This window comes from Perna viridis, chromosome 1 (assembly GCF_037379345.1).
Source record: "Perna viridis isolate PV_CMFRI_1.1 ecotype Kerala chromosome 1, ASM3737934v1, whole genome shotgun sequence".
Lineage (NCBI taxonomy): Eukaryota > Metazoa > Mollusca > Bivalvia > Mytilida > Mytilidae > Perna > Perna viridis.
Genome location: NC_142445.1, coordinates 70311806 through 70334936, shown reverse-complemented (window position 1 = coordinate 70334936; position 23131 = coordinate 70311806). Strand labels below are relative to the sequence as shown.

At 31.8% G+C, this 23131-nt stretch overlaps 2 protein-coding genes across 25 annotated transcripts in view; both read right to left on the bottom strand.

The window, feature by feature from the left end:
* The window catches only part of LOC148630199 (heparan sulfate glucosamine 3-O-sulfotransferase 1-like), a 69218-nt gene that overhangs the window by 6307 nt on the left and 39780 nt on the right, over window positions 1-23131 (bottom strand). For 3 of the 6 annotated variants that reach the window (XM_088562904.1, XM_088562922.1, XM_088562912.1), the window contains one exon: window positions 1065-4460. The exons of 2 other annotated variants lie outside the window; for them this stretch is intronic. In XM_088562904.1, coding sequence (XP_088419030.1) covers window positions 3471-4460 — 990 coding nt within the window. In that variant the 3' untranslated portion in view covers window positions 1065-3470. Of the gene's footprint in view, window positions 1-1064; window positions 4461-7765; window positions 7853-23131 lie in introns of those variants that run through there. One more of the 6 variants, XM_088562928.1, reaches the window with a different exon arrangement.
* The window catches only part of LOC148630198 (heparan sulfate glucosamine 3-O-sulfotransferase 5-like), a 49750-nt gene continuing 39782 nt past the window's right edge, over window positions 13164-23131 (bottom strand). For 13 of the 19 annotated variants that reach the window (XM_088562950.1, XM_088563027.1, XM_088562940.1 and 10 more), the window contains one exon: window positions 13164-16348. In XM_088562950.1, coding sequence (XP_088419076.1) covers window positions 15277-16329 — 1053 coding nt within the window. In that variant the 5' untranslated portion in view covers window positions 16330-16348 and the 3' untranslated portion in view covers window positions 13164-15276. Of the gene's footprint in view, window positions 16349-16679; window positions 16956-17032; window positions 17057-17361; window positions 17414-19016; window positions 19303-19923; window positions 20086-20715; window positions 20737-23131 lie in introns of those variants that run through there. The other 6 variants (XM_088563039.1, XM_088563008.1, XM_088562991.1 and 3 more) reach the window with 6 other exon arrangements.

Genomic DNA, 23131 nt, shown 5'->3' with positions numbered 1-23131 from the left:
GAAAAAAGATAATTGCTTCTGAAGTGGAAAGAGAAAGAGTAATCAAGGGAACCAAGGTTATAGCGGTAATCAAAAGAATGTAATCCAGGGACAAAGACCCGACATGGAAAACAGACATACACAACAAAGAACATACAGTAACTAAAATCATACATACAAAGTAACAAAAGCAAATGAGCAACTTGGACTCCACTAGAAACTTGGAGCATGGACCAAGTGCGCTGGTAGGGTAAGCGTCCTCTGCTTGTCTAGAAACATCCACCGAGTTTCAATACTCCTTCAAATTCAGAAGTAATGGCTAAATGATATATAGTCTAGTCCTGAAAAAGTTTAAGTAATATGCACGTATACACTTGTTAACATCACACCATTCAAAATATTAATAGAATCCATCAAGCAGTTCTGTATACAATACTTTACGCACATACATAAAGGACTGCTACCATTATCATTTTGGGCCATTGGCTCATAAGAGACAAAAATGAATGTAGTATTTACACTTTTTGGGTCCTTCAAGCCTCTTGTTGATTGAGTTAGATCATGTACCTAGGATGCTCCAGGGGTTTGGGGGAGAGTTCCAGGTTGTAACCCCCCATGTGTTGGAAAATTAAATATCAGCAAAATTTAGGTTAATATATAAGCAAATGATAGCAAGGAACTCATATTCCCCATCACCCCTTTTTTTTATTTTCTGGAGAGAAATCCTCTAGTGCACATTTCTAAGCAAGATTTAATAAGACATCTTAGGCACTTTAGGAAACACAAGGTGACTACATTGCTTTCCATTCACACCTATTTTATGCTCACAATTTGGCCTCTTTCATGTCTTTATAATGGACATATACCTGTAGACCTTCAATTAACTTAATTCCAATATAACTGTAACTTTTGACAGTCAATACAAATCAATAGTCTAAACATGTTATTCCTCTCACTGGATGTTAAACAATGAACGTCATTGTCTAGCAATCTTCTAAAACATGTTATTCCTCACAATGAACTTCATTGTCTAGCAATCTTCTCAAAGCTTAAACTTAAGAACACTTTTGGCTGTAAACAAGAACTCACAATTCATAAACTTTTATTAGTAAATGCTTGATGACAATTAGTTAACAAAAAATAATGGATTACAAAAAGGATTATAACTTTCAGCAAATAGCTGTATAGGGGCTGCTTATAAAACTGTTACAAAACAGTAAGAATTCTTACAACTGTCAAAAAACAGTCAATAAATATGCATAAAACTGCATCAAGTTAAATATTATTACAATATGCAAGTTTCTATAATAACATACCCTAGCTCTAAGCTGAATGGTAAAATCGTAACTTCAAAATAAAGCAATGTATAGTTCATAATTAAATTTGTTATAAATAATAAAATACATCAGATCATTCTTAGTCAGATCACAAATAATAAAATACTTATACAACTGTCAAACCCTGAATAGTAAATAATAGACACCCAATTCAAGCTATTTACAGCTCTAAATTTTGATTGAAATAAAATATCTGATAGGATAAGAATTTGATCAGACACAAGGTGGTCCCTTTCTGGCCCCTAATTCCCAAACGGTTCATAAAACAACCTCCAAAATTAATACAAGCCTGCCTTTTTATGGTATGACACTTTGTTGTACCATTTCAAAGAAATCCATTCGCTTCTAGTCAAGTAATTGTCTGTTTCAAGTCCATTTTAGCCCCTAGTTCTTAAACTGATCAAGTGATAACAGCTAAATTCAAGCTCAGTCTACCTTTCATTGTCAGGATACCAAAATTTCTACAGACACTTGACAATGATGCTGATTATTACAACAATGACAGCACAATACAATTTAAGTTGTATAAAAACAAATGTTGACAGATAGTGTCCAAAACCATACCATGATAATGTTTGATTAGATTGAATCTTTATCGATATGGATTAAAGTAACATCTATGGTACATATACTAGTCACCAGGTTTAATAATCCTTTGTTTAGATTTCAATTAGTTGCAAAAAGTCTACTTCTCTGTGCTAGCAGAAAAATGAAAAAATTGTTATACATGAGGAAATCAATAAAAATACAGTATTCCGAAAGCCTGAACACAGCAATTTAAAAAGATGAATAAGTTATAGAACAAAATGAAAGAGTGCAGGTAACAGTGTATCATCAAATAATTTAACTTTGAATGTAATGTCGTCTTCTGATTGTTTTTATCATTTGATTGTGACATCATATAACAGTGTTTGTTGATTTACTTGTTAAATTTGGATTGTAATATTTTATCAGTCTTCTTGAAAAACTTTTTAATTTGATTTGAAACAAGTCTAATTTTCAATTCAATTTTTAATTCAATTTTTACAAATCTATAAAAGAAAAGACTGACCAAATGTATACAACTGAACACAAAAGTAAAATATAGCTTATTATAGCTTTCCAGGATCAATAAAGAATATTAGAACGGTATACCCCTGGCATTTTCAAGTGGTAACGCCCTCATGGAATTTGAAAGCACATATATGAATACAACATGACAATGTTTTAACAAATAAGGATAGCTTATTCTTCACTGATATGAAACAAAAAACACAATTACTAGTAAGACATATACATCTACATCCAGGTCTATATTTATCAAACATAGCCCCTTTATATAAACTTCATAGAGATTCACTGACCTACAATAGCTGTGTCATACTATTACAGGGGTATATTTCTATTTAATAAAAACTAAGAAATTTTATGGATAACTAATAAATCTCAAAGTTTAATGCTACCTATTCAAAACTCCTCACCAAAAAACAAGGCAATCTAGCAGGTAGTTATGTCATAAAGTTTGATAATGAGGCACTCAGATACAAAGCAAAATCTGTCAAAATCATTCCATAAACAAGAGGTCCAATGGAGCATTAATCCATTACCTGAGTCTTATAAGAACCAATGATAAAATTTCCTACACTAAATAATACAGTACAATTTTGATTAATTGAAAAACAATGCTATACTATTCAACAATTTATCATTTATGAGTTGTGAGCAAATAAGTGAAAAATCCTTCAAAAAAAAAGAGACAATTACTCTATTACATAATCATAATACCACATACCATGTAAAAACAAACCTTCTGACAACTGTAACCAGTTTCTCTTTATAAGTCATAGTTTCAGAGTTGAGAGCCAAAAGATGGGATATCTAAAATGTTAGCCAGTGATTTTGATTTCCTGGCAATATGCACAACTATCTTTAATGTTCTTACAACATACCAAGTTTCATGAAATTCTGTTCTGTAGTTTCAGAGAAGTCATGCTGATAAGCTATTTCAGTAGTATATATTTTCCGCATTCAAAAAGGATATAAAATATTTCTATACTTTACAAAAAATCAGAACAAAAATATCATACAACCTTAGTTTAAACAGAGAGTTCTTACTCCCTCATATAAAAGTGAAAGGAATATAAATTAAGTACCCTTGTGTTTGTTCCTTATGGCTCATTCTCTATATAAATTGTTCCAAGTAAATGTTTTATTTACCATCTTATAGAATTTATTGTTATGAGACAAGAAAACCTTGCTGAGCTTTGTAAGAACAGTATTATCTATTTCAGGATGAGGTCGTCCTTTAGATCCTGACAAACATCTTTTCTTAGTTTTCGTTTGGATACAATAAAATCCTCTAGTTTCATTGTAGACAAATGCACTCTTTGGTATACCATGCTTAACACCAAGAAATGACTCCACTTTATAAACTTCAGGGTATGGGTCCTGTATCAGTCTATCACCATCAACTATATACATCTGGTTTAATGAGAAGTATTCAAGCCAATTTTTCAAATACACATCATAAAATGATCTTTGAATAGGTTTAGAATAGGTATCCACATTACCATCCTTTTTCAGAATGAGGTCTTCAATAGATTTAGTCTCATGACTTTTATACATGAGCTGTAATTGATCAGATATACACCGCGAAACAGGATCCCTGACTATGAGCAAGAGTTTGATAGATGCATTCATTGCCTGAACTTTAGCTGGAACACTCAGATCATTAAAGTATGCTGGTGATTTTTCTATAGTTAGCTGATCTGAGAATGAGGATGGCATCTGTTTTTTGTACCATTCATATCCAAACTCATAGTTCTCTGGATTATCAAAGAAATGAATTTCATATGGAGCAGTCTGGATGTCAGGATGTAATTTGAGGTAAGTCAGTAAAGCTCGTGTTCCTGCCTTCCGAACCCCAATAACAATACACTGAGGTAGCCGGCGCTTTGTGTACTTGTAGTTATAATAGTTACTATTACAAACATGAGACTGACTGTAGCAAGTAAATAAGAGGCCCACTAATGCCAATATCAATATGCAGAAACAGGCAATGATTCTACGAGGAGTACAACATTTAGACCATATAGATGCTTGGAGATTTGTATTCAGTGGTGTATATTTTACATCGTTGTGGTTCATTCTGCCATTAGATATCTCCTGAAAAGAGAAAATTGACTTGAGATATTACATTAGAACAATAAAACAGACATGCTGAATTTTTGTTACAGCTCACAGAAATAAAAATCTACAAGAAAACATGTCATAGAACTCAGCCCCTCATCCAAACACTGAAGGTAAAAACAACTCATACCATAAGTGATCTGATAGTATAAATAGTATAAATGAAAGAGACTGAAGAAATATCATAAATAAAAATTTTACAGATGAGATGTACTATGAAAACAAATCATTGTATGTAAAAAAAAAAAAAACTGCTTTAATACATCAAGGTTTATGGTTATGTTAAGTGCACCCAAGATCTATTTTTTTCTGTTGTATATAAATTTAGTATCAATCAACAACCTAAAACCTCATCTAACAAAAACATATAACACTATTAAGGTAGAGTTGATACAGTAAGTATTCATTTGTAAATCATATTTCCATTGGTAAGTTGACAGCTCTGCACTAAAGTGCATGTAGAATTAATTCTTCATATTATTTTACTCAAAAATCACCCATAGTAACCACAAATAATTGGTAAAGGCCTCAACTTGAGAGAAGCAGAAAACAGATAATAAAAATCTCCCCAAATTCATGAATAAACCATTCATTTTTTTCCTTAAACATCTCCAATTTAAACTCCCTTCTGAACATTGATACTGATAATTGGTGTTGAAAGTGGAATTGAAGGGGGGAAAAATGAAAGCTTTAAAAACACAAAATATTGGTTTATTGTGTTAAACAGATATAAAAGATAAAAATACAATGATGAATATCAGTTTATAACTAACACCCACAAGTATTAATGTATAATTATATAATCAATTTGACTAATGAATAATTTGTAATGGATCCAAACAATTAAACTACTTCACTTAATAAATACATCAGCTGCAAATGAATTGGATTTTTCTTTAAGTTACATATTTATTTCATGAATAATACCAAGTCTCTAGATGCACTCATCATATCAATTAACAATTAATTTTGAAATTTAATGAAATTTAAATGCCATCCTCCCATTAAAGCACAAATAGGCAGCACTAATTGAACAACAGATGGGATATCTAAAATGTTAGCCATTGTGTACTTGTACCAGGAAAAACCGATTTATCATTTTTTAAAAAAAATATTGTAAAAAAAAATAATCCCAACTAATCACTATGATAAAGCACTTGGAAATGAAACTTTAGAAGCTATGAAACTGACAACAACAGTAATGGCCCTGATTTTATTTTTTCCAGAAAATCATTAAAATCTTGGAAAGTTCCAACAAATAGACATGTATATTTTTACTAAACAAGCACTAAGATCAAGTCCCAACAAAATCCTTTATGAGGTATAAAATTCATGAAAATAGATGTAAAACATATAGAAGGACAGATAACAGACTTACATAGTAGAAACTACAGGGATGCAGTTGAAAATAATGAAATTTGTTACTACACCATAGTCATGGTAGTAATTTATTAAGTATACAGTTATTTCCCTTTGAACAGTCTCCTTCCAGAATACCTGAAGATGAACTTCCACTGAAACACACAATGATGTCTGAGTAACACTGAACCCAAGTTACTTGATGTTTGGTATTATTCACTCAGAATTTTAAATGATTCAGTCTCTTATAAGGTCAAAACCATACACAAGTTTCTTTCTATTTCCTATCAACATAATTTTTATTTTGCTACACTTTGTCTGAATCTTACAAGGCTACCAATTTTGTCAAGATAAATTAATTTTGACAAAATCTATCCCAGTTCAATTTGAACAATGATGGAGCCAGGATACGAGGCAGAAAATCAATCTGAATTGAAAAGAGTAGCATAGAATCAGCAGCAATAAAGCACCTGATAAAATCAACACATTAAATTAGACCTCTAGAAGTCTTAAAAACAAGTTGTCTGTATAAACTATCAATCAATCCATCCCTTTTCTGCAGTTTTATAGGACTTCCGTTAACAATTCTATAATAATCAATCCTAACCACTTCTCCTATATAAAGCTTTTAAGAGATGTGTGCTTGGCATCTTCAATGACTTAAAACTTCCATAATCATTTGTGTCATTTGCTGCCTAAGTTTCAATCAGATTGGTCTAAAATGGAAGTAAATAGCTGTAAAACCAGTAGGGCAATAAAAACTTAATCATTAGAGACTAAACTAGAAATCTGATCCAGTCACTCTATCCATTTGTGTCTAGCAAGGTTATCTAATTGTAACTTGTATTGAGTGGATAAATGGCACAATTGGTGCTGTTATATCACTGCTGAATAATGATGTTTTCCTGTTAAGTACCATGCTGATAATTGGTCTGACCCAATGGCAGATAAGGACTACATGTAGTAGTTCATACAATGAGGTATGGTTAGAATGTCAGTCCAATCTTCAAAGACTATGAGTGATATGCTGGATCAGGTTGCTATCCTACTGAGAGATTCTTGGTGGTTCGAAAGATCTCTAATTCTGGGTTTCAGTCTGGATAAATTTTTCCATTGAGTTCTATGGTAAATCACATATTTTCAAAATTCTTTAAAAATGCAAAAATTGATTCAATAAAAACTTTACTCATGTAGCGTTACTAGGGCCATGTAGAAAGTCAATTTTCTGCCTAAAAATAGGGGGTGTCCACAAATTGTGTGAAGTAAAGTAGTCTTGAACTTAACAAAAGCATATTTCTACTTTCACTTTTGCTTAGCACTCATTTCTGAGGGACAATTTCATGTAATAATGTTAAATTTCCTTTTTTATTAAAAAAAGTTTGTATAGTCATAGCATGATGTTGCTCTACATTAAAAGTCATAATTCATATTTTTTGGCCAAGCCATTAATTTGTAAAGATACAAAAAGAAAACACACTATTTTAATGCAGCCCATGTTATGACATAGACATGCTCGGAAATATGTCATGTAATACTGGTACCTACACAGTATGTGGCATAATATGTACACCTATCCTTATGGTGAACAAATGGGAGGGATAATTATGAACAACTGAGAGGTTATTTGGATTATAGGATCAAGATGTCAACTATTCCAAATATTATAGTGAACTTAAGTTTTTTTTTTTATAATTACAACCCTGCCACTTCATTGAGAACCCTATGATATTAATACATTACACACAATCTCTTTTCGATTTCCTCATAACCAGTGAATGATTAAAGATTTGAATCTAATATTGACTTCAAATTATACTGGGTGTCCTCAGTTTAGACATAAATCATTTAAAATGAAAGCCAATTCTTTTTTCAGGGAATACTAACATTAAAAAGTCAGAAATTAAGTGTAACAAATAACCTACCTTTGAAATTACATCTTCTTAACTGAATTGCATAACATTTTACTACAAGGTTGAATTACAAGCATTTGAAAATGTATGTGTATTGGATCATTTACAATCAGTCAATTACTACTTAAAAATTTCAATTGCTTACAAATATTTAACAATGAAACTTAGAACACCATGAATAAAAATTAGATTAACCTCAATGGATTGTTATGACAAAATTTTACAATTCATGAATCTAGCAACTATATTAAGATATTTATTTTTAGTTACAAATGAGTTTGACCTTATTAATTGAGATATATGTATAAAAAAACAATTCAAGAAAAGCCCCAATATAGCTAAAGAAGATTGGACTTAAGTTTAATATATTGCCCCATGCATGCTAAATGCTGAACACTCCTTGTGATCTCATGCAGAACACTGCATAACTTCTTAGATATAATAACTTCTTGTTGAGCTATGTATATCCCAACTCATACAGAAAGTTGATATCACAGAGAACCAGAATAGCTTACTAAGTATGTCCCACCTATATAATTTTAACTAGCATATAAAATTTTTGTGACAAAAATTTTCTACATGTCAGTCAAAAGCTCGCCAGAGCTTAGGTTCCTTTAGTCTTATCATCTATTATATGCCCAACTCTAAACAAAACTTTTTTATTTAATCATTATTTATTATCATTAATATAATGAAAAATGGTTAATTCCAACAAAATAGGAAGTTGATTTCAAATCGCAATCAAAATCACTTACAATGTATGCACCAGCTAATAAAACCCATATACTTTTACCAATTTAAAATCAATCTGTCAATTGGCAGTCAAGATAATGGCAATGAATATGAGACAGAAAGATGAATAAACAAAGTAATATACCAGCCACTGATGACAGTAAGGGGGTGGTACAGCATGCAATATTCCTAGTCAAAGCCCTGATATACCAGCCACTGGTGACAGTAAGGGGTGGTACAGCAGGCAATATTCCTAGTCAAAGCCCTGATATACCAGCCACTGGTGACAGTAAGGGGGTGGTACAGCATGCAATATTCCTAGTCAAAGCCCTGATACACCAGCCACTGGTGACAGTAAGGGGGTGGTACAGCAGGCAATATTCCTAGTCAAAGCCCTGATATACCAGCCACTCAGTAAGGGGTGGTACAACAGGCAATATTCCTAGTCAAAGCCCTGATATACCAGCCACTCAGTAAGGGGGTGGTATAGCAGGCAATATTCCTAATCAAAGCCCTGATATACCAGCCACTCAGTAAGGGGGTAGTACAGCAGGCAATATTGCTAGTAAAAACCCTGATATACCAGCCACTCAGTAAGGGGGTGGTATAGCAGGCGATATTCCTAATCAAAGTCCTGATTTTGCTGATTTTTTTCCATCAAGAAAATTTTACCATCTCATCATGTCAGTACAATTATGTAAACAATGATCTAACTTGTTCATTAACCTTTAAATGTCTGCTACAAATTGATAGACAGAATGTTTATCTATTTATGATCTGAAATTAAGAAATTATGACATGAAAAAAACATTTTTTAAATAAACCATATGTTCAAGTTTTTATACCTCCATACTGCATGTTCATAAATCATTCAGAATAAATAAGAAATAATTCACTAGATATGAAGTCAGGCAAAATGAAAACTAGTGCTATTGATTGCCTGTCAAATAGTTAGAAGGACAAACTTTGTAGAGAAATAAGAAATACCAGACATTTGAAATGGATGATGAGGCCTTTTAAGAGTTGAACTGAAACCCTTATTATGTTTACACATCAGCATTTATTTTTTCAGTAAGACAGAACAAAGTTTATACTGCAGCTGAGAAAACAATTAATTTATGTATTGATGTAAAAATAAACCTCTTTAGATGATAAATCATGTCACAATACAGCAGTTACATAATCATAAAGAAAAACAAAATTCTTTCTTTGATCTCAGTATCATATCTCTGTAGTTATCAAAGAGTTTTATATGTGGTTTCGAAATATCCATGCTCTATGGAGCCAGTCAACTCATCAAGACAATACAACTAAAGTGATTTCATTTTCCAGACAAAACTTAATTTTTTTTAAATGGCATTTTCTCCAGTATCTATACAGTCTGTCATTCCAGCTAAGATATAAAACATATTATCAATATTCTCATTCAGAGTGGACATGATAAATCAAGTAAAGAAGGAAAGAAACAGACCAGCTTGCCAAAACTACACAGATTTCTTCGATATAGGCTTCTGGGACAGGGTTATGTTACTACAAGATGAAAGTCTTCACTAAAAAAAGTTTTAAGAACGCTTGAGGTGCTCATGTGTATCCATCTTCACTATGACAACTGATATGTTCAACATATCATAGTTTTCCTTTCCTCTTTCAACTACACTAGATGTGATGTTTTATGAGCAACTTAACAGGTGACACCGTGTTTCTAGAAAAGCAGACAGTTACCCTACCGGTACACCTTGTCCAAGCACCCATTTTCTAGTCAAGTCTGGGTTGCTCATTTTCCTCTGTTTCTTTGTGTTTATTATTTCATGTTCTTTGTTGTGAGTACCTGTTTTCTTTACCTATTCATTATCCCTAGATTCTGTTCTTTTTGATAATTCTCCTTGATATTTGCTTCTTACCAAAGACAAGGATATTGAAACTTTCCTGTACCAAAGACATTGGTTTTAAAACTATCCTGTACCAAAGACATTGGTGTTAAAGAGTAATCAAGGGAACCAAGGTTATAGCAGTAATCAAAAGAATGTAATCCAGGGACAAAGACCACACATGGAAAACAGACATACACAACAAAGAACATAAAGTAACTAAAATCATACATACAAAGTAACAAAAGTAAATGAGCAACTCCGACTCCACTAAAAACTGGGAGCATGGACCAGGTGCACCGGTAGGGTAAGCGTCCTCTGCTTTTCTAGAAACAGCTGCCGAGTTGCTCATAAAAAGTCAAGTCTGGGGTAGACAAACGAGGGAAGGAAAATTATGACCAGTTGAATAAATCAGTTTTCATGGTGCTGATGGATACACCATAAAGTTCCACGAGTTCATGATAACAACCATAAAACTTCTGTAGTGATGACTTCAATCTTGTAGCAACATAACCCTGTTCCAGAAGCCTATTTGTTAGAGCTCTAGCGCGATACAAAAAGTCTGCGTAGTTTCGGCAAGCTCTGGCATAACGTATGAGTTGTGATATGAACACTCCATACTCAGGAGCTGAAGGGATGTTGCCACAGATGAAAGGAAAGTTGACAATTCTGAATGAAAAGTCATCACATTTGTCGTAAAGTTTGGTCAACAGTTTTCCTTTACCATCGATTTCTAAGTGTAGGTCAAGATATGAGGCCGACTTCAAAGTGTCTGTAGTATCCATTATCTCAAGTTCTTTTGGGTAGATGCGATGTATCAAATCTCCGAAATTAGGATTGTTTAAAGATAATACGTCATCTACATAGCGGAAACTGAGATTGAAGGATCTAGCCAAACCATATTCTTTCTTTCTGATCAGATCAGCTATAAAGTCAGCCTCATAAGAGTGAAGGAATAGGTCAGCAAGTAAAGGAGCACAATTTGTTCCCATTGGAATGCCGACCATTTGTTGAAAAATACATCCACCACACTGGACAAATATGTTGTCAATTAAAAATTCCAGCATTTTGTAAACATCTTCCTCTGTATATTTGGAATATATTGTATATTTCTTACAAAGTATGAGGAATCTCTACCAAGAACTATATATTTGTATCTAGGTGTACCATCTTTTTTGGAAAAACAACGATGTATAATGTTTTAAAGTCGGGATTTTAACTGAGTATGGGGTATGGAAGTATACAGTGTTGAAAAATCATAGGTTTTAATGCTATTATATTCAGATAATAGTCTTGAACTGATTGTCTCCAAAAGATCATTCTAATTTTTCAGGATCCACATTGAATTAATACACTACGGGAGTAACAAGTGTTGTGGTAGGACTGTAGACCCTCTTTGACAGTTGTGAGTATAGAAGTTAAAAGTTTTGAAAGAGGTTTGGTGGTACATTTTGCAGATCCAGCTATGAAATGTTGTTTGTATGGATTCTTGTGAAGTTCAGGAATCCAGTACATAGACGGTAAATCACAATCATCGTCCTTGGTAGAGACCAAAAGAGGATAGCACAGATTTATGGTTTTCCACAATCTCTTCTTTGGAGAGAGTGGTAGCAGTGTAGGTCTTATCGCTGCTATTATTTTCTATGTCTTCCTCTGATAATAAACATTGGATATAAAACGTTTTACAGACAAAAACAATGTTGATTTGGGCTTTGTCTGCTGGTACGACAACATACTTGTCATGTATAGTAGACAATGTTTTTGCTACATCGGGGTCTTTGAAAACTGATGTAGCCTTGGCACTCATTCATCTACTTAAAACTTTCATTCGTTTCAGAATTGAAGACCTCATAGTCTTTAACGACTCGGACAGAGAATCAATGTCTTCTTGTTCTCGTTTTACCCATTTTCTTGCATAGTCCTCGACGGCATCCATAACTATCCTGTACAAAAGACATTGGTGTTAAAACTATCCTGTATCAAAGACACTGGTGTTAAAACTATCCTGTATCAAAGACACTGTGTTAAAACTATCCTGTATCAAAGAAACGGGCTAGTGCTATTAAACTATCCTATCCTGTACCAATGACATATTTATTGTTGCTTTTCTGTTCTAAATACACATGCAAAAGACAAGATTGTTAAAACTATCCTGTACTAAAGAAATAGTTGCTGAAACTTTCCTGTACCAAAGACAGGCAATAAAACTATCCTGTACCCAAGACAGAGGCAATGAAACAAACCAGCACTGAAAACATAAGCAATGAAACTATCCTGTACCAAAGACAGGCAATAAAACTATCCTGTACCCAAGACAGAGGCAATGAAACAAACCAGCAACAAAGACATAGGCAATGAAACAAACCAGCACTGAAAACATAAGCAATGAAACTATCCTCCACCAAAGACATAGGTATTGGCACTTTCATGCACTAGAGACTTTTGCAATTGAGTTCCAGAAACATAGACTTCTACATTATCCTGTTCTCAAGACATATGCTATGGTTTTTTCCTTTTTATATGTGCTTAAAAAAAACAAAGAAGTATCCATCCACTGAAATTTTACTCATATAAATTGTAAATACTGGTACTTAGTACACACTATAATGGTACATTTTTGTATTATCGAAAAATACAGCCAGTATGTGCATGAGGCTGAGAGACAGGGCATTATGTGAGATTCTGCCTATAAAGTGCATGCACACAAGTACAACCAAGATGTATTTGTATATGAAGACAATAGTCGCAGGATAAATAAGCTTATGGTACTACCATTAAATATATAAGGCATGATCATAAAGGAAACACAATAAAGGTATGAATGTTTTTATTATTCCTTGTTCTCATCAGCCAATATTTAAAACAATACTGGCTTTCAATATTAAATACCTTGAATAAAGTTCCAAATAAATTGGTAAAATAACTTCTGATTCTATCAGGCCCATGACTGCTCCAGTTCACTATTATGTCACCAACAATTGACAATACTCTTTTTAATGGCAAAGGTCAAAATACTTAAGTCTTGGAATTCATGTAATAGGAAATTGATTGCAGTTACCATGGAAGCTTACAAATTCAAGAACATTTTTTTAATAAATATTACTGTGTTTATTATCTTTTTGAAATTGCAATTCCTAAAGAATATACAGACATTACTGAGAAAAATGTTTTATCTGCATTTTTGTTTGAGCTGATTTCATAAGCTATAATTCTGATTCTAACAATTCAAAAAGTTTGTCAAAATTGCTATGCTATAAAATATTTGACATAAAAACATTATTGATGATGAACAGGCAGGCCTTATGGTTATCTATAATCATTGAAAAAACAAATTTTCAAAATATTACATAAAAGTTACATATTACAATAATGACTTTAACAGAAAAAACATAAATTGCACCTTCGTTCATAACATAAAAAATGTATGACGATAAAACTTCTGACAAGTATGACAAATGATACTCATGAAAAATATACATATCTCTCAAACTAGGTCATCTGTCCACTGAAATAAATTGTAATAGGCATAAATTTTGCAAGACTTAAAACTTTTTATAAAAGGAAGGGAAAAAACAAAAAAAAAAACATTCGCAAGAATAGTTGGATATGAAAATTTGCTGATTAAATTAAAATATCATTCAATGTTTATTAATATCATAATCTCCCAAATACTGAAATTGACATGAAATTTTAAAACTGATTTACATAAACACAAAAGTAAATACATTTATTTTTACATACATTTTTAAAATAAATAATAAAGAGGGGAGGTGGCATATGTTCCAGTGAATCAATGTACTGTCCATTTTCAAAAGATATAAGTACCCACCGGTAATTAAGACAAATTCATCGTATTCCATGACTATTATTTATCCAAGGATGATTTTAGGAGGTCATCAAACAAAGCAGAAATTAGTAAAATCAGAAATAAACAATAAAAACAAAAAAAAAAAACAATCGTAATGGTAAAATCCGGATTTCAATAAGCGGAATTCTGCTAAAAAGCAGAAAGAAATCGTCCCTGATTATCAATTGCATATTTTTTTTCATATGCTTAAAAGCTCATACAGTAAAAACACATTTTTTCACAGGGAAATATATAGCTATAAATATAGTAAGTTTCATCAAAACAATGTGAGAGGAGAAGCAAAAAGGAATCAATTATAAATGGTCAATTGACTGATTTCTATGTTACCATGGCAATGAAGGTAGTTCTAAAAATACTAAATGAATATGAATGTCATTGAGACAAGTTTTTTTTTCCCTGTCATATATGTGCCCCTTTGTAACACCTTACAGCTACTGAATACTGATTTCTGATGTAGAATAAAGACATTTACATGATAATGAACAAATAATAATGGATATTGCACATCTGTTTCTCACAATGTAACATCATGTTATATTGGAGCCTTAAAAAACAAATTATTGCATTTTTACACAACACTCAATCTTCATAACAGTATTCATTGAAAACCATATAAAAATGTTACAAATGTATATTTTAGTTCCTTACAAATAATTAAATTAACACAACTGCACTCCAGAATATGTAAATACATTATTAACCTATATCAGACCTAAAATTTGCCAAATCACTTTTCAAAAATATATACACTGTCTCTTACCTTTATGCATGGGATATTGGAAATTTTTTTAATTTAATCTATTATATTTTATTTTCATTAATCATACATTGGTCCTGAATTAGTCCTGAGAAGAACAGTTATAGATTGTAACAAAAAATGGCTTCATATACTCCAATGATGGGCTTTCAATGAACAAGTCTTAGAATAGTGACTAGATAATGTAGACAACTAAAAGTGATTATTATAGTTTGAATTTTTTACAGCTCACCTTCAAGTATCTGAAACATGCTATATCATCAACTCTTTGCAATAGATCTATTTTTTTTTTTAATAATTAATTCCAGTTGAAAGTTCTATTAATCATTTTGAATAACTTCTCATTATGTGGTTTGAAGAATTTGTTAAGTTTTCTAATGACACTTGGGTGAGTAGGGGGGTGTCGCCTTCCTTTAGTAGCACCTAAACACTTCTCAATGCTGCCCTGCTTTTTACAGTAGAACCCTCGGGTTTTGTTGAAATAGAAATTGTCATGTGTGATACGATGTTCTAATCCAAGAAAGTTTTCTACTTGTTGAATTTCTGTTACTGGATTCACAATAAGATTGTCACCATCTAGAATAAGTATTTGTTCTTGTTTAAACATGCGTAACCACCGTTCAAAGTGATGATGATATATACTGATACGTATAGCCTTATAGTCTGTGTTAATACCTCCTGTATACGGATCTATCACAAGGTCTTCGATTTTCTCAAAAGTTACACCTTTAGCCAATTTATTGTAATACACTTGGGTATAGTCTGAAAGCACTCTGGTTGTGGGGTTTCTCAACACTACGATTAATTTTATTGAACTATTCATTTCCTGTATCCTTTCAGGGACTTTTTCTGTAATAAAATATCTTGGACTTTTCTCTATTGTAATTTGCTCTGGATAGGAATATGGCATGTGTTTGCGATACCACTCCAAACCAAGATTATATTTTTCATCCTCATCAAAGAAATGAATTTCCTGATCAGCCACTTGAACATGAGGATGCAATCCAATGAATTCTAACAAAGCTCGTGTACCACACTTACGTACACCAAATATAATACATTTTGGAAATCTTTTTTTAGTCCCTGCAGGATGAAACTTTTCAGTAAACTGATCTTTTTCAAGGAGTTTCCTGAATTTAATAGAGTCTTCATATATAATGCCATTGACACTAAGATCACTCCATGCTATTGTGTTTGAATACAATGATACGGTGAGCACTAGAAATAGAAAACATGCAATAACAAAGACATTCTTCCACTTTTGTCTCATCGTTTCTGTATTTGGCTTGTAAACATAGTGAATTTTCATGTGTTTAGCTCCACCAACATGAGGCCATGTTAGTCTTGCCATTCTCCTGACTCCATCTCATCTGCAAAACAGGAAATAGATTGTTAAAATCTAAGGAGTCTACTATTTAAGGTTATATATTAGGAGACTCAATTCCCAGTCCTTTAATTACATAAAATGTCAAGATTTATTTACACTATTCATTCATGTTATACTGTCACATTTTAGTGACTTTGACAAGCCATAAGGTACTATATTAAAGTACATTCAAAAGTGATAATGTACAAAGTACATAATTAATCATAATATTCTTTAAATGACTACTACAAAAGTCAAGAAAAATAAACATGATATAAAAATGAATCTTTGTCAAATGTCTTCTAACCCCATTAGTCAATAATTAAGTTGATTACCTGAATGGCCATCATTCACAATAAATTATTCCAAAATAATACTACATAAAAAAAAAAACAACTTAACATATAAAGTACTCCAATTTTAAACATCAAATGTAGAAAACTCAACCTTATATTTTACTGCTCATCTGAGCATGAAACTGATAGTCACAAGTTAAACAAATGAAAGTTGTTAAGTTCTGAAAAAAAAAGCTTTAAAGATCCTTATGAATACGAATATGTCGTAATTGGTTATTCGCCTACACCTGTCAGCTTCCATATTAAATTTACAACAGAAAGTGAGCACTATAATTGACAGGTAGACAAAATCAAGGTAACCAAATCACTAATAGAATAATAACCAAACTTACACACAATCTACCAAGTCCAGCGGCAACTTCCTATAAAATAGACTTACTTGATTGGCCGGCTAAAGATACTGAAAGTTATACATGCTATTTTTGTACTTCAACAAAACTGAAAAACGCTTAACAAATGTTCTTTTTTACCAATAAACTTCTGCAACTTGTACTGGTCAAAATATATGCCATCACATCTGGCATTAAGATTCTATAACATATTGGGGAATTAATTACAGAAAACTTTGAATTTCTGAAGGGATCAATTATAACAAAATGTGGAGTAATTTTTAAAACATGCATGTAATATCATACAAAGTATGACAGAAGCGTCTACATACCTAATTGAAATTATTTCATAACTAAACTTCTCACAAAACTGATATAATATCACTGGAAAACATCAATAAAATAACAATGTAAACATGAAACACCAATCAGACAGAGAGAAAGATGTAGTCCTACACAGAATGGAAACAGTTAATTAACCTGACTAACTAAAGGTGAAAATCTTTATTTCACTAAATAGATTGTGTTTTATAAACTGTTAATCTTCTATGTAATATTACAGATAAATGGTCCATTTTACAGAAAAATGAAGGTTTTGTGTAATAATAGGTTATACAGGTGAGATACAGGTGTTCTCTATAGATAAAGTGTAGGGTACGATATCCTTCTCTACCTCTATCATCTCAGGTGACCAAAACTGGCATTATCATCACATAATACACATTCTCAATAAAAATTTCATGCATCAGCATAATTCCTTCTTCAAATAAAAACAACTTTTTTTCATTTTGTTTGTTTGAAAGCAAGTAAATTTATACCATAAAGACTATGAAACATTAGTAAGTAATTGACTTTTTAACCATCTGTCACAGAAACTGACAAGTGATGATTTTACACTTGTTGTTACCAGGAGAACATCAATATCATAACTCACCAAAGCAAACCTAAACTTCAAATCATCATTTACAGGCAGAAATTTATGGCCCAATTTTTAGTCTTTGTCATTGAGCTCTAACACAAACAAATTAAAAAAGAAGTTTGCTTTATCAAGGAGTCAAAAGGACAACTTTGTCATGAATGATACATGTACATAAGGAGCACTTGAGTTAGAAGTGCTCTGATTAAAGTCTTTGTAGAACAAGCACTTTGATGTGTGATTTTATCACCTGAGAAAAATTAATATATTTACCACTGATCTATAAAACTGTTCCCAGTCATGTTCCTTTGTATGGACAGCTGAGTTTACTCAGCAGGGGAACAGGTCAGTATTGACCTCTAAATAATCTTTGTCCAAGATTTTGACAAGTATTTTTAAGCCTTTATTATTAACAATAATGAAATCTTTGTACTTTTTTATCACACCTCTTCAATTACTTTTATAAATTTAATAAATGTGGAAAAACATATACACATGCTTCTTTGAAAATATGATTTACAATAGTCAGTACCACACAGAGTGAACTTATGGACGACACTGAATTGCAAAAGGGTAATAGCTCCAGCCAGCTGTCATAATAAATTGAGTTTAGGGTGAAAGTCAAGCTCGAACAAATTGAAAATGAAAAGAAAATCTGACATAGTAAGCTTGAGTTACATAGGTCTGTGTACAATACTAAACAATGCATGACAGCTTTAAAAGCCTTAATATAATAGCTGTCTGATCTGATTATTATTACCAGTCTCATCAACAGACCCAATGATTCTTCACAAAACTGTACATCAAATCATCAACAAATGTTTTCACACAAAAAATCTGTAACACCCCATGTAGAATATTCAATAAGTAATAGACCAAAGAATTGCTCCATAAAATTGTCCAATTCACTGTAATAGGTTTAATAGAGCTACTGTTTCCCTTTATCTTATTACCAATACAAAAGGAACCAGTAGATAATGTAATATCCTTGATACTATTGTAATTGTCTTATTGTCTGGTAACAAATTTACCAACCCCTAGACAATTCTAACTGCCATCATTAAAACTTACCATAAAATGACAAGTAATTCCATAACGCAAGTCTACAATTCTACAATCCAATTCCAGCAAAATGATCAAACCTCAATCACTTAAATTAAACTAGAAAATTTAAATGATATTGCCAACTTCCCTGCCAAAGCCTGGCATCTGTGATCAATAATACTATATAGTAATGGTACCCTTACATTTGTCACCAGAATTGACAGATAAATTAAAGGGGTGAAAGTTTGTAAAGTGAGGAAACAAGATCTACATGTTCTATTGAAACTCAATGGAGTGAAACAGGCCAACGAAACCTGAACTAGGATCCAACAATACATCAATATTGCTGTCTCCAGAAATCTGCACGTTAAACCCCTCCTTCAACCCAACTTCTACTCTCAATGGTTGAGACTGAATGTTTACAAACAATGGAAAAAAAACCTTAAATTAATATATTACAGTAAGTCTATGGGAAACAGTTTTATGCTCAAATCTAACATCACAATGAACTTGAATTAGCTGTGTGAAGATTTCAAAAATAAATTTTAAAATACTGAAAAAACAATCATGCGATGCAATTAAATATTTAAATCAGACACTAAGTTTAACTTGTATTTTGAACATCAGTATTCATAGCCTTCATTAATCATGCAAGACTTCCTGTTCAGAAGCAGCTTAAATATATTTTTCAAGATATTAATAATTTCAATTACAAAACAGTATCTTCAGAGGAAATCTATATTCTTCCAACTCAAGTTACATGGCACTGATAGATGAGATAAAGTTCTAATGTCAAAAATGAAAATTTGAAAAAATTAAGCTAACCTATACTTTTATTTATCTAAAATGATCCCTAATCTAAGAATATTAATAATGGCTAATATACAGCAATTTCCTAAAAAAAAATAAACCTACAAAGATAAGCAGTACCTACTTTTGATGCCTTCAGTTCTCACATGAAGTTTTTACTCAGGTGTTAGATCTAACACTTCAATGATCCAGAACCATATAGGATAATACTATGTTGTGCTTCAATATTACAATCAATATTTTTCACATTTTCTTTCATAATTTCATTTTCTTCTTCAATTGACATGTTTTAAATCATCTAACTGTATTATTCTAACCATTAACATGCAGTGATCAGTTTAAACAATGAACAAAACAAAGAACAAAGAAAAAAACTGCAAAAAAATCTTTTAAGTTTTCATAATCAACAACAGCAGGAGTATAAAGCTGACTATTGATTTCTGTATATGTTATTTGTTATGATTAAGAAAGAAAAAGTCTTTTATTGGAAGTCTGACCCCTCACAACAATTTGCTATTATCAAATTTTAAATAAATGAGATTAGATCTGGTCATGCCCTAATGAACATAAATATGAGCTGGCAATTGGTACCATCAAGAAGTGATATCAAGTTTTATTAAAGTCTGTGAAAGAACTTTAGAACAATACCAATGCAGAGAGTACTATACGAATGCTCCGCCCTGTAAAACACAAGCTTTCACAAACCTGACCTATAACAACTTAACACAATTATACTAGTTTTAATATTACAACAATAGATTAACAACTGTTATCAGATTATTTTAGTGAAAACTCTGAAGTTGACATTTGTAAATAAGTTCAAGATTTCTACATATCAACACACCTGTAATTCTGTCCTCTTATTTAAAAAATAAATCATGACAACATAAGATTTTCAGACACAATAATTACTGACCTTTAGCTAGAAGTTATAAAATACCAAAACCTATAGTCTATATAACCTTCTCAATTTCTCACCAAAACCCAAAAATAGACTAATCAATCAATCGATTGTGTTGTCACTCATTGTATCATTACACAACTAATTATTTTACACTAGAATTACATAAATTTTCACAAGAAAGCCTCAACCCAATAATTTTCTCCTTGAGAAAACTACCACTTACTACATTTAGAAAACCATAAATGATGGTTAGCAACAATCATTACACAGGGCTTGACCAATATTGACCAAGTACTCTCACTTAATCTTAATTACACCATCCATGTAACAATATAACCAACAATAATGATACATTTATTACATTACCAAATAATCTTTCCTTCATTTGTCTGATCATATCTGAAATTTTTCGTCCATACATAACTTCAATTTATACTACAGAAGGAAAAGCAATTTGTGGTTTCTACTGCAGAGTGTTATTGCAGTGACATTCAAACTTGATGCACATTTATGTTGGACAATTATTCCCCGTATTATCTCCAGGAACATAGGAGACATTAGATAATTGGTTCTGATCTTCTCCGACAATAAATCCACAGTTAGACTAATAGGCTGTTGGCATGCTATCTATCAATTTTAACTTGTAGAAATAAATATTTTACATCAGAGTTAATTATATGATTAAAACAATCACAAGTTGTGAGATTGATAGACAATAACTGACCATTAACCATCTACTATACTAGAGAGATATATCAAGAATATATAGTATTCACTGAAACCAATTACAGTGCTATAGAAATAGACCATATTGTATACACTGAAACAATTTACATTGCTAGAGAAATAGATCATATAGTATACACTGGAACCTTTTACAGTATTAGAGAAATATACTATACAGTATTCACTGAAACCAATTACAGTCCTCGAGAAATAGACTATACAATATACACCGAAACCATTTACAGTACTAGAGAAATAAACTATACAGTATACACTGAAACTATTTACATTGCTAGAGAAATAGACTATACAATATACACTGAAACCATTTACATTGCTAGAGAAATAGACTATACAGTATACACTGAGACCATTTACAATGCTAGATAGATAAAGTAGAAACTATTCACTGAAACCACTTAAAGTGCCAGAGAAATATAGTAGAAAATATTCACTATAACCATTTACAGTACTAGAGCAATAGACTAGAAAGTATTCACTGAAACCATTGACAGTGCTAGAGAAATAGACAATATAGTATTCACTGAAACCATTTACAGTGCAAGAGACATACTAGGAAGTATTGACTGAAACAATTTACAGTAATAGAGAAATAGACTATACAATATACACTGAAACCATTTACATTGCTAGAGAAATAGACTATACAGTATACACCGAAACCATTTACAGTACTAGAAAGATAAACCATACAGTATACACAGAAACTATTTACATTGCTAGAGAAACAGACTATACAGTATACACCGAAACCATTTACAATGCTAAAGAAATGAACTATACAGTATACACTGAAACCATTTACATTGCTAGAGAAATATACTATACAGTATACACCGAAACCATTTACAGTACTAGAGAAATAAACTATACAGTATACACTGAAACTATTTACATTGCTAGAGAAATAGACTATATAGTATTCACGGAAACAATTTACAGTACTAATTAGACAGACTATACTGTATTCACTGAAACCATTTACACTGATAGATGGTGCTACAGTGCTAAAGAAATAGAATAGAAAATATTCACTGTAACCATTCACAGTACTAGAGAGATAGACTAGAAAGTATTCACTGAAACCATTTACAGTGCTGGAGAAATAGAGTAAAAAATATTCACTGTAACCATTTACAGTACTAGAGCAATACACTAGAAAGTATTCACTGAAACCATTTACAGTGCTAGAGAAATAGACAATATAGTATTCACTGAAACCATTTACAGTAATAGAGAAATAGACTATACAATATACACTGAAACCATTTACATTGCTAGAGAAATAGACTATACAGTACACACTGAAACCATTTACAATGCTAGATAGATAAACTAGAAACTATTCACTGAAACCACTTACAGTGCTAGAGAAATAGAATAAAAAATATTCACTGTAACCATTTACAGTACTAGAGCAATACACTAGAAAGTATTCACTGAAACCATTTACAATGCTAGAGAAATAGACAATATAGTATTCACTGAAACCATTTACAGTGCAAGAGACATACTAGGAAGTATTTACTGAAACCATTTACAGTAATAGAGAAATAGACTATACAGTATACACTGAAACCATTTACATTGCTAGAGAAATATACTATACAGTATACACCGAAACCATTTACAGTACTAGAGAAATAAACTATACAGTATACACTGAAACTATTTACATTGC